Here is a 13337-nt window from a genome sequence, read left to right on the forward strand (position 1 = left end):
ATACAGGTCTCCATTTCAAGTCTCTCTACACTCAAAATCCATTCTCATCTTGGCTATCAATGTGATCTTCCTAAAGTCCAGATCCAACCACATCACAACCACTCCCATCTATCTCCACTCAAGTGGTTCCCCCTTACCTCTTGTCTTGGCTTAAATATGAAATCCTCTGGTCTTCAGAATCCATGACAATTTAGATTCCTTTCCTTGCTAATCTTCTTACCCTTTACTTCCTCCACATAGTCTCCTTGCCATTTCCTGCTCATGACTACCTATCTTAACTCTGCTTATTTTTTTTTTTTTCTTTTTACCTTTTACTTATTCCACATGCCTAACACATTCTCTCTCCTGGTCTCTATTTCCTAGGTTGCCTGGATTTATTCACAATGCTGCTCAAATCTCACATTTCTAAAGCTTTTCCTGGTTCCCTCCCCATCCCCACATCACCCCAATCCCCACTCATTTGTACTGTATATATCTTGTTTATATAGTCATTGTGTTCACTATTAGAATGTGAGGCTCCTTGAGGGCAAAGATTTGTTAAGTGCCCACAGAGCACTATGCTAAGTGCTGGACAAGTATCTCATTTGGTCCTCAAAACCACCCTGAGAAGCAGGTACTATTATCCCTATTTCACAGCTGAGGAAACTATAGCAGAAACTAAATAACATCTGAGACCAGATTTGCACTTGGATCTGCGTTGACTCCTAATTCCTATGTTACCTAACCACCTCTATGACAAGAACATTAATTTTTCTACTTGATATTCCCAGTATTTATAGTGCCTCACATTTAGTAACTGCTTCTATGATGCTTCTGGCTGTCACCAAGACCCATTCTATTAACACTAATATTTTCTGAGGCAGCTAGGTAGTGCAATGGATACAGGACCAGGTCCACTCCTCTTCTCAAGTACCAATCTGGACTCAGACACTCCTAGCTGTGTGATCCCAGACAAGTCACTTAATACTCAATTTCCTCAGGTGTAAAATGAGCTGGAGATAGAAACGATCAACTTCTCCAATATCTTTGCCAAGAAAACTTCAAATAAGGTCACAAAGACAGAGACATAACTGAACAAAAATATTCCCTCACATGTCAAATTCTGTAAAATAATTAATGTTGTGTCCATTACATGTAATGGTGTGCATGTGTATGAAAAATAGAAATAGAAAAATGGAGGGAGAAAAGGAGAAAGGAAAAAGTAGCAGGAAAGAAGAGAGAGAAAGAAGGGGACAAATAAAGAGAAGGGAAAAATTATGTTCAAAATATTAAATATTACTGGAGGAGATATCCTGAACATATAACAAGAGAGAGGGATTAATAGACAAAAAGCTTGATGCCACACTGGTATCCAAGAGATACTGGACAATAGAGTAGACACCCAATACTTTAGATGGATTTACAGAGGTTTTATAGGAAAGATATGCCAATAACTGTACACAAGGAAAAGACGTGGAGAAGTTTGCAATCTGTAGCAGTGAAAGGAGTACTCAACATAGATGATTATGAATCCATCAAAGTATGAGCATATTAATGGATGAATAATGTTGAAATTTCTAACCTGAAAAAATAATTCCCACTTTGGTGTTGTTCCTATCCTTAGTTTTTACTAAGATCTTCAGAGTTTCAGCTCTTTAATTGACAAAGACACCTGCTCAAGAGGATAGATAAAGGGTAAGATGCAAAGAAAACATAAAAGTTGCTGACTAATATGGAGATCTGTTTACACAACTGCACATGTATAACCTATATCAGATTGCTTGCTGTCTTGAGGAGGGGGATAGGAAGAAAAGAGAAAAAAATTGAAGCTCAAAGTCTTATAAAAAATGAATGTTAAAAATTATCTTTACATGTAATTGGAAAAAAAACCCAAAATACTACAAATAATAAATGTAGCAATAGATTTAGATCTATACAGGGTCTTGTCCAAGGCCAGGCCACGTGTGTTTTCTAAGCAATAAATGAATGTTTCATTAATTTACTATAAAGAGCAATGTGAATAGACAAGATTAGAAAGGAAGCAATAAACTGGAAAAACATTTTTACATTTAAAGCATCTGTTAAAGGCTTCATTTCTAAAATATATAGAGAGCTGGCTCAACTTTATAGTACTTCAAGCCATTCTCCAATAGATAAATGGTCAAAGGATATGAACAGACAATTTTCAGATGATGAAATTGAAATTAGTTCTAATCATCTGAAAAGGTGCTCCAAATCACTACTGATCAGAGAAATGCAAATTAAGGCAACTCTGAGATACCACTACACACCTGTCAGATTGGCTAAGACGACAGGAAAAGATAATGACAAATGTTGGAGGGGATGTGGGAAAATTGGGATACTGATACATTGTTGGTGGAGTTGTGAACAGATCCAACCATTCTGGAGAGAATTTGGAACTATGTTCAAAAAATTATCAAACTGTGCATACCCTTTGATCCAGCAATGTTTCTACTGGACTTGAATCCCTAAGAGATCTTAAAGAAGAGAAAGGGATCCACATGTGTAAAAATGTTTGTGGTAGCCCTCTCTGTAGTGGCAAGAAGCTGGAAGTTGAGTGGATGCCCATCAATTAGAGAATTCCTGAATAAGGTATGCTATACGAATGTTATGGAATATTATTGTTTTGTAAGAAATGACCAGCAGGATGAATATAGAGAGACCTGGAAAGACTTACATGAACTGATGCTAAGTGAAATGAGCAGAACAAGGAGATCATTATACATGGCAACCACAAGACTATACAATGATCAATTCTGATGGATGGATGTGGCTCTCTTCAACAATGAGATGATTCAAACCAGTTCCACTTGTTCAGTGATGAAGAGAGCCATATGCACCCAGAGAGAGAACTGTGGGAACAGAGTGTAGACCACAGCATAGCATTCTCACTCTTCCTGTTGTTATTTGCTTGCATTATATTTTTTCTCAGCTTTTCTTTTCCTTCCTTTGTGATCTCATTTTTCTTGTGCAGCAAGATGACTGTGTAAATGTATAAACATATATTGAATTTAACACATACTTCAACATATTTAACATGTGTTGGTCTACCTGCCAGCTAGGGAAGGGAGTGGGGAAAAGGAGGGGAAAATTTGGAACAAAAGACTTGGCAAGGGTCAGTGTGGGAAAAATTACCCATGCTTTGTAAATAAAAAAGAGTAATGTGAATAAAGGTTTTTCCTGCTGGAGATAGACATGTGTTGAGCCACTAATAATCCTTTCTGAAACCTCACAAAACAATGATTTGCATTTTATAACATGACTAACTGGAGTTAGGATGTGATATGTAGCCAGAGAAAAAGTAAAGCTAACTAAATCAGTGGATAGATAATAAGCTGGTCACAGACATAGCAGCCCAGATAAGAGCACAAAGCTAGTCACTGGGTAATGAATTAGTCTTTTCTTGAATAAGATTTCAGCAGAATTGCTACAAAAAGAGGCTTGTTTTCTTCAACCCTTCATTGTAAGGAACTGTAGAGTTGTAGCTAGAGAAAGCTGGACTACTACCAATAAGCTGCATTGTTAAGGTTCTAGTTTTACACCAAGACCTAAATCTATCCTCTTTGCCAGAAACTACTACTTGGCCCACTAATAATAAGAGCTCACTTTTATAGAACACTTTAGTAGGGAGCAGAAGGGAAATGCAGGCGTGTGATTTCATCTGGATCAAACTCACAGTGGGTAGACTTCCTCCACTACTATTTGTCACCAACTGTTGATTACTTTTAAAAATATTGCTGGGATCACTGAGAATAATGAATTGACTCACTAGCCTGGGGTCATACAGCTGTTCTGCATCAGAGAAGGAACTTGAGGCCAGGTCTTGATTTGAATGTTGGGCTTTCTCATTATGCCTCTGTCTTTTTACAGGTTTAATTGTATTTTCCTTTTAACAAGAAATAAGACTCAGTCATTTATTAGCTCTGCCCTAGAGAACAGCGGTCCATATTACATACAGAATAGTGTGAATGCACTTACCAAGGGAGGGATGAGTAAGGGTCATTAGGAACAGGATGGACACACACACACACACACACACAAAGCCTAAAACAGAGGTATTACCATCTGTTTCATATTCTTTATGGTTGTATAAACTTTTATTTCAACATCTTGAAAATAAAATTGCCTATCAGTGCCCTCCTGAAAACAAAGGCAAAATGCCTTGTCTTTTGCCAACCCATCCAAGGAACTAGGTCCAATGAATGCCACACTACATGAGAACTTAAAAAAAAAACAACAACAACAACAAAAAAAACAAAAACCATTTTGTGAATTAATTTTGGGAATTGTACTAGTTCAGGCTCTGGGAAGCAGAAGAAAAATGGTGTAATCTTATCTATACACAATGACACAAGGGGTCAATTTCCATTAAGTTAATAGTGAATGAGTGCAAGTAGCACAAATATTCTCCAAGATAAGGCAGGAAAATATTTTTTTTTACAGATTTCACTAAAATATTTGCTGACATTCCCAATCTTCATGTGAGGAAACTGGTTCAGCAACTTTTCTTATTCCATCTGTCACAATAATAGATACACAAGCTATTATAGTCACATTAGAACTACAGTTCTAACCCCCCCCCCCAAACCACAATTAGAAAACTTCATAATCTCATAGTCCATCTTGATATATGAGTCTACAATAGTAAAAGGAACCAAATGGCCATACCATCATTTCTCTTTTTTTCTAAATCTTCCTCTTTTTACAGATAATATTCCAAAATTTGGGTGGTCAAAATACACCCAATTTTCTTTGCTAAAGACAGAGCTTCACACAGTGACCTTTACTTCTTCACACAGAAGACCCCAAAAAGAACATGAAACACATGATAAGCACTCACTAATGGGCCAGAGGAGAACTGGGAAAACTCACTCACTTATCCATGACTTCTCTTTACATGCAAAGAAATGAGAGGGTTTTATTTTTTTAAATGGTGGAACAAAAAAAAATTTTTTAAATAGTTTCAAATTTATGTAATGCTTCAAGATAAAGTGCTTTATATTAGTCTCATTTGATCCTTACAACCACCTTGTGAGGGAGGTGCCATTAATATTTACTATCTTAAGAATTAGTTGAAGAAGATAAGCCTTCAGTGTCTTGAAGCAGCATTTCAACCAAGGTGGTATTGACTTCAAATGCAGTATTTTGTCCAACATAGCATACTACCTAAAATCACCTATTTCTCTTGTTTTCCTTCCCAGTAGAAGACAACTATGTGTATTCACTGACTGTATGTATGTCATGATTGCAGTGAGTCTGAGCTGCAATTTCAATGCCACTAGATCTGTCTGCCCTGCTAAGTCTAAGACCTTAACTTATCCATCTTTTGAAGCTACTTTTAATGTGAAAAGGAAGAAATTACTGTTTAGATCACCCCATATGCTGATTGCTAGAAGAGCCCTGTCTGTCTGTGAGAGAAAGGCTGAATAAGTCATATCTAAGCCTTCCTGATATCCCAGATATTCACAATTTGGGTCAGACACTCAAAGATGAAGAGTTAGATATAATATCTTAGGACTAGAGCTGCTGGTTAAGCAAAGTCTGTATTCAAACTGCAAGCATCTTGTCCAGTGAAAACTGAGGCGTTTTTTGCAGACACCATTTGAGAAACACAATATCATAATAAAAAACTCATTTAAAGTACTTTTTTATTGATTTCATTGAAAACAGAACAAGAAATGGTCTGAGCCAAAAGACTGCTCTTAAAACTGTCAAAAACATTTTAACAGAAAAAAATAAACATGACCGCATTATGAATGTTTTAGAAGAGTTGCACAAAAAAACCCACGGTTACTGCACTAATTACAGTATTTAAAAAGATAGATGCAAAAAAAATTATATGACCTGCCAAGCCATCACACAAAAGTTGATGGCAATTTTATTCACACTACAATACTAACAATTTAAAAAAAGGTTCTCCTGCATTTTATACTAAAATCACTTTGTTCTTTTTATACAATTGATAGTTTATATTCACTTGGTGAGTAAAAATCACACCAGAATCAGCACCGTTGTTTGTGTTGTTTTTTTTTTATTTTTTTGTTTGTCCTAATGTTCAATAATGGTAGAAAATAAATCAGTTTATTAATCATCATAGCATGTGGCTTAAAAATTAAAAGGTGCCCAGCATCAAATAAACTGACAGGAGCAGACGAGCTGGTGCGTTGGTATCTTCTCCCTGTTACACAATCCTTGGCTCTCCTCAGCTCTTACTGAGCTCAGTAGCCTCTCAAAGAAATGCCAGTCAGAGGTTTGATATATGTGTCTAGATATATATATATATATTTCTTAAAAAGCAAACCGATTTTTCCAAGTTAGTGTCTTGTACAATCCCTTTAAAACTTCCTCCCTAAGATTGTTAATGTGAAAGAAGAGACAAATCCTTCTGTAATGTGTCACCCGTGGAAACAAACACTGAACCAGTAACATGCCGAGGAGACCTCAAAGGAGGCCAGACTCTTAACGGAGACAGCTTGTGGGAGTGATGGTGGCTTTGGCAGGCTGGCACAAAATAGGGGCTTCAAGAAAGGGAAAGAAAAGGACTCCAGAAAAGTGAGTTTGGTGACTAACAGGCATCTTTTAGAAGAGTGTGCATTGCCCAAAATGATTTCATCAGTATCATGGGCAATCACCAGATCCAGAGGAAGAAATTAAACTTCAAAATGCACAAAAACCACCATCAGAAACTCAGAAGGTCTGTGCCAAGTGAATCACTTCTGGAAACTTTAGGAAGAGTGACATCAAGTACTTCAAAGTTCACTGTCATGAACTGGGACATTGCTTGACTGAATGGCCGTTTCTAACTAGTAATGCCATTTTAAAATGGCTGGGAACCTTGCCCTTGCCTCTGACAACACCATTATCACACCCATAGATGGTGTTTCTGACATTTCCCCTAGTAAAATGGGTCATCCCATCTCTCCCCACCCCCACCCCCCTAGCCCCAGGCTACTGAACTGGGAACTTACCGGAAACAAAAAAGTATTCAGCATGTTATTTCATAATTCCTCAAGTAACAGTCGGTGGCACAGCCCCTAAATCTTATGACCTCTCTTGGACTTCATTTGTAGATTTCTTGTCCTCTTTAAATGGAAATTTAAACAGTATTTAAATCTAAAGAGTTGAACAATGTCAGTTTTGGTGATCAGGGCCTCAAAAAGGGTCAGCAGCTGCAGCAGAGCTGGTGTCTGGGAGCCCGTTCTCTTGGGTATCCTGGGAAGAGCTGGCCTGACGCTGGGCCAGGGCTGCGCTGGAGTGCTTGCACTTGGGGGACCCACACTGACAGCTAAAGAACTTGCCTTTGATGTCCCAGAATCGATCTCCATAGTCAAACCTGAGAAGAGATCAAATCAAGGGTGAGGACGAGAGAAGAGAATATTGAGTCATGGTATCATAGCAAGAGAAATTTCCACGGCTGATCTTAAGTTCCTCAAAGGCTTTTCTCTCCTCCATAGGTTCCTGCATATAATAAATATTTGTTGAATGAGTGTATTAATGGATGAGTAAAAGCAGTATTAGTTGAGTGAAAGGGAGAATATGAGCATAGATCTGATTATGATACAGTGAGAAAATGGCAACACAGGGCACCCCTAAACCTTGTTTCTATCAAACCAATTAAAATTGAAATGTTAATAAAATGCTAAAAGGAAACTCATTTTTCATTCATTATTCACCCTACTCAGTTATTACCTCTACATATAATGTTCCTTTTGAAGGACGAGTTCATTTCAGCCTTAGCTAGGAAAGGAATGAATTATAAGATCAAAAAGCTGTGAATAGAAACTTTTAGGAGATCATATGTGGAAAAAAAAGAAGACCCATCAATCAGTTTTCAATACTCAATCCTAGGTCAGCTTCCTATAGATGAGGACCTTAATAAAGCAAAAAACAAAACAAAATAAAGAAACAAACAAAAACATATATCTCTTCTAAGAGTTCCAAGTCAAAAGTACTCACTCATTCAGATATGTAAATAATGGAAATTTTATTTTCTAGATCTCAATGACTTTGGTTTCTAGCATAAAGGCCCACAGGGTGGTTAATGTGGTTTCCCATTCTTACTTTGCTAAAGATCTATACAGTGGAAGCTAAATGAAGGTCTGTAAGTTGGGGGGAGTCACAATATTCAACAAATCAAAGGGTTAAAGAAATTCACAAGAGGAAAAGGAACAAAATAAAAGGAATATAAAGAATGCATGCTAGAAAAGAATGTGTTGATAGGTTCCTATACCTGAAAGTCTTTGAGCAGAAGTGAGAAGATGAATCTTAGAGAGATCTTGGAAAGAGACCCTTCAAGTTTTAAGAAGCTGAACAGAAAGATTTTGTATGATTTTGTGATGAAAGGGACTTTATGGATCATTTGGTCCAATTTATCATTTTAAGTATAAAGAAAAGTGTAGAAAACGATGAATTCAAGATCATATAGGAAATAGGCAGTTGTGCCTGGATTTGAACTCATGTCTTTTGACTCTATTTTTCCTCTATGCTATTCTGAACGGCTCTTTAAACTACAACAGGTTCTGACCTAATCACTATCTCTGGCCTATTCTAAGAGAGAAGTCAATTCATTTTGTATGTTGCCCTTTTTAAACATAAAATGTCTTTATCTAGATTTCATAAAAGCAAAAGTAACTAATACCAGATTTGTTATAAATCTGTACCTATACCTAAAATTTAGGAATGTGAAATCTAAGATTAATTAGCTCCACTTATATCATGATCATCCTTGCTTTGTAATCTAGGTCTACTAGATGTGGACCTAGTAGTGCACTAAAAATCATGTGATTTAAGAACAATGCTTTGCTGAAGGCAATTAGGAAACAGGAGAGGAATGGGAAAGGTGATTTTCCATTGTGAGATGTAATCTTCAATTTGGAATTCCCCTATTTTTGTTTCTCTGGAAGCTCCCAATTTCTTTCATATGCTATTATAACCTGCTGATGAATATTCCATTAATCAATAACTACATCTCAGCCAATCACAAAGGGTTGTTTATTCCTCAGGAACTATCAATTTTGCAATTCCTCACTCTCTGTTTTTTTGGAAATAACCTAAGATTTATTCAATATTATGTAAACCTGCTATATTCCTCACTATCAACTATAAAAATGCTCTGTAAACCCCCAGATGGCACCCTTGATTTCTGAGGAGCCTTGGTTCTCTTTTATTGCCAACAAATAGATCATGCTCAGAACTTTGCTGTTTAGTTTATCTTTATTGCAAATAGCTACCATGACAATTGGCAGGTCAACTAGGTCAAGTATTAGGATTCCCAGCTTTCTGAGGTAACCTTTTTTGAAGAACAGCTTAGAATTGTCCAGTAGACTTTTCACTAGGGGATTTTTCTGAGGTCTGCCCTAGAGGTTGGGCACTCCCTCAATACCCATCCAAATTTCTCTGAGCCAGAGTAAGATTCTGAATGAGAGAACATCACCTGCAGTACAAAGGAATTTTGTTTCAGACAGATTAAGTAGAGCAATCTTTCAGATTAGATAAGAGATATCCTTATTATAGAGGAAACACTCCTATAAACAGGGAAAAGATAAGATAAATTATTTCACCTCCAAAAAAAAAAAAAAAAATCCTTTTTACAGACAAAAAATTTTCTCCCATAAGTAGGAAAATCCCTGAGATAGCTAGACCAAGAAATTAACATGGCCTTGAAATTAATTTTTGACTCGACATAGAAACAATATTTGAAATTAATCAAATTCTAAAGTCAATGTAGCCTAAGATCAATCTTACTTTATTCCCTTGAAAGTTTTGTTTAAAAAAAAAAAAAGGGGTGGGGGGGGTGGGGGGTGGGGGGGGGGATGGGAGAGAAACGCTATTTTAGTTTATTCTCATGGGAGATTTACTAAGGCATTATTTAATTCCCTGTTGGACAAACATCTCAGGGAAAATCCAACAGGAGTGTTCCCAGGGAGATTCCTGCAAGAGCTTTGCTACGGAAAGAAATTCTTCAAGAGACACTTCAAGAGAGTGATGGAGTCTAATAGCATACCAATGAGACTATCTGTAGAAGAGTTCCTTAACAAGGGAAACTTCCAGTTCATGGTATGAATATGACTAAAGAAGTGTGCTATTAAATTGCATGAAGTTTGCTCTAAGACCACAAAAGATTTGGTTGATAAGTTATTATGGCCTCAGTACAGTACATTTGATTATTGTTTACTAAAGAAATTAACACTGGCTATTGAACAAGCTCATCCAAAGCAAAGGTACTATTGGTTTTACTAGGTAGCTCTGTCTGAGGCAGACACAATTTCTTAAAGGGTCCTCCTCTTCTTTCTATCCTATTCTGTCTTCTCTTTCTGCTCCTTCTATTCTCCTCCTAAGAGATGTTGTGTCTTAAAAAAAGAAAAAAGCTCAAGATCAATTTTCTTGATCTCTGATTACATCAATCTATTACAAACTAGGTAATCCTTAATTCAGGTAACAGAGGCATATCCTATTCTACCTGAAAAATGGAGCAAATTCCAAGAAAAATTTCAGGAAGAGAACAAAACTTCTTACTATAAAAACAGTAAGTGGTAAATAGAGTTAGATTCAACCAATCCAAGAGATCCTAGCATCATTAATTCAGCTTTTGTTAGATGAACTATACCAGAAATAAGCAACCAATTCCATAAGATATGCCTCAATTGGCATGAAAAGACCATTGGTGAACTTAAAAGTCTCAGTGTCTCTGTCTCTCTGTCTCTCTTTCTCTCTTTCTCTCTAGTTATATATACCAATCTTGGTTGCCCAAATATCCCCAGCTCCTTTTCATACTCTACCTGGTAACTGTGAGACACTATTTATTTATTTATTCATTTTAAATAAAGACGAGGCACCTTGCTAGAAGGTAAGCTTTGAAGAAAAGTATTTAATGACAATAAAAATGGAGGTCCCAAAGGAAATGAAGGGAAAGTTTGCTTTCCTTGTTCCCTATCATAATGCCCAAGGAAATCTGAGCTTTCCACCCAATATCCCTGATGCTCTTCATCCTCAGATGTAGGTTGTTAAAGCCAGCTATTCCTGTTACTAGTAAGTCACCACCATCTGTGACCTCATCTCTCTTATCTAGAGAAACTAAGATATTTCACCCATTACCGAATCCCTGAGAGATCAAGATATTATTGTTCTAATCAAGTAACCTTGTAATACCCCTTTACTGAATTTTAAGAAACATAAATCAGGCCCTGAAAGAAAAGATTTTTATTGATTTGTGCAAGATCTACATACTGTTAGTGCTTATGTTATCATCCAGGGTATCCATCCAGGCACTACTGACTCTTCCACTTTTTGTAAGGTTACATAGTTTTACTGTGACAGACCTTTGTTCTGCTTTTTTTTTTTTTTTTTTTTAAAGCATTACTATTCACTCAGATTCACAGCAGACACAATGGACTTATCTGCCTCAAGTGGATATAAAAAAGTCCTATCCTGTTCTCTCAGATCTTGCAACAAGATTTAGCCTCTATTACTTTCAAGGACTCTGCATCAACATGATTTCTTACTAGCAACACCCAATATAGAAACCTGCCAAGAAGATAGTAGTCATCATCTTCTCCTGGTTCATCTGAGAAGCGTCGTCAAATCAAAAGTTCAATGATGCCTTTCTCTGGTAAAAGTATCCTGATTTCATTTAATCTATTGACAGCCATTCTGTTTCTCCAAAGTTCTTATAGACTCTTTAGTAGTTATCAACTCTGAAGAACAATAAACAGCTATATGACATTTTGGTATGGCTGGATTCTATCAACAATGGATTTTGTCATTTGGTGAGATTATAAAACCTCTAACTTCTTTGACTAAAGACACTTACAGAACCTCTACAACATAAGTCTCAACATCTTACTGCCCTGAATGAACTAAGAAAAGCCTGTTATTGGTTTCAGACTCCAGATTACAATAAACTCCTTCTTCTTCTTCTTCTTCATGACTGTAACAGGGGTGGCCTTCAGTGAGTGTCCTTACCCAGTTTCCTTATTCAGTAACATCAAGCACCACTCTATGCATCAAACACCACCCTGCTTACAAGTTATAGCCACCACCATCCTTTTATAGAGATTTGTGGTTTGGTTCTTTGCACCTCTAATGCTACTGTGTTCCCATGAGGGTGAAATCCTTTTATTCCTTCACAGATTTTTCTGATCAGAGACTTGCTAGATAGTAAGGGACTTTGCTAGGGAAAGAGAATATTACTCTTAATGTGCCATCTATGGGGAGCCACAACATGACTGTTCCTCTCTAGTGGACATGGCTAAAAAACTCCATAATGATCTTTCTGTTACCTCTGCAGAATCTTGGTTATATTTTTTGTACCAATGGGTCCTTTTTTGAGGAATGTCATCAGGTGCTGCTACGGTCTCCAACTATGATACCATCTGAGCAACTTATGATATTTATTTCAGAGCCCAAGCAGCCTTGTTGATTGCACTCACAGAAGCCTGCCAATAATAACACCTATTCATGATGCATTCAGTGCTTATAATTCCATTGGGATGCTATGGCTACAAAGTGGTTTTCTGACATCTGATAGTGGAGTCACTGCTAATGCAGACTTTATGAAGAAATTTTTAAAATCTGCTATCAAACTGCTGAATGTTTCATTGCTCATTGCCTTGTTCACACCATTGGAACCAATCCTGTTTCATGATGGAACAATCATGCTGCTGCTGCTGCTGCTGCTACTGCTGCTGCTGCTCAGACTCTAAATTCATTAACTCTAAAAGGATTTCAGTGTGATTTTCATAACACCTTTTCTTAAGGAGATAATTTAAATCTTGTTTATCATGACTCTGTAATTGAAAAATGGAAACCATGGTTTGAGGTTAAAAACAGATTGATGGGATCTGAAGACTGTATCACTTCTTCCCCAAGGATTCTATCCTCAAAGTCATTCTGTTCAAAAAGGGAAGAAGGGGAGAACATTTTGGAAGTCAGGGAATTGCTGATACAATACAGTCATGGTTTGCAGTTATAGCTTATATTACCACTTCCCGTCCTACTTGTCAGACATAAAACCAACAAGTTTTTGTAAAGTTGCCTTTGGTGGTCACCCTTTAACTTTTACTCCCTTTGGACATCTGCAGATTGACTTTATATATAGGCTAAAGTTAGATCATTACAAAATTTGCCTTTTTATTATAGATCAGCTTACTTGGTGGATAGAAGCATTTCTAAAGCTGTAGCTAATTTTATAGCTAAAATACTTCCCAAAGAGATTATGCCCTGGTATGGTCCACCATTACATAGCGTTTCAAACAAGGAATCTCCTTCCCTTATTCTTTCCCAAACATATTCTTCACTTAAAATAACTTCTAAGTTTCATACTTTGTATTATCCACAGA

The 13337-nt window shown here is 36.8% G+C and overlaps 1 protein-coding gene across 17 annotated transcripts in view; it reads right to left on the bottom strand.

Moving 5' to 3' along the window:
- Window positions 1–5631: 5631 nt before the first annotated feature.
- Window positions 5632–13337, bottom strand: part of EHMT1 (euchromatic histone lysine methyltransferase 1) — a 259276-nt gene continuing 251570 nt past the window's right edge. For all 17 annotated transcript variants that reach the window (XM_031951875.1, XM_012539611.3, XM_012539612.3 and 14 more), the window contains one exon: window positions 5632–7333. In XM_031951875.1, the coding sequence (XP_031807735.1) occupies window positions 7153–7333 (181 nt within the window). In that variant the 3' untranslated portion in view covers window positions 5632–7152. The remainder of the gene's footprint in view (window positions 7334–13337) is intronic.

The sequence above is a fragment of the Sarcophilus harrisii genome, chromosome 2, assembly GCF_902635505.1.
Source record: "Sarcophilus harrisii chromosome 2, mSarHar1.11, whole genome shotgun sequence".
NCBI classification, from domain to species: domain Eukaryota; kingdom Metazoa; phylum Chordata; class Mammalia; order Dasyuromorphia; family Dasyuridae; genus Sarcophilus; species Sarcophilus harrisii.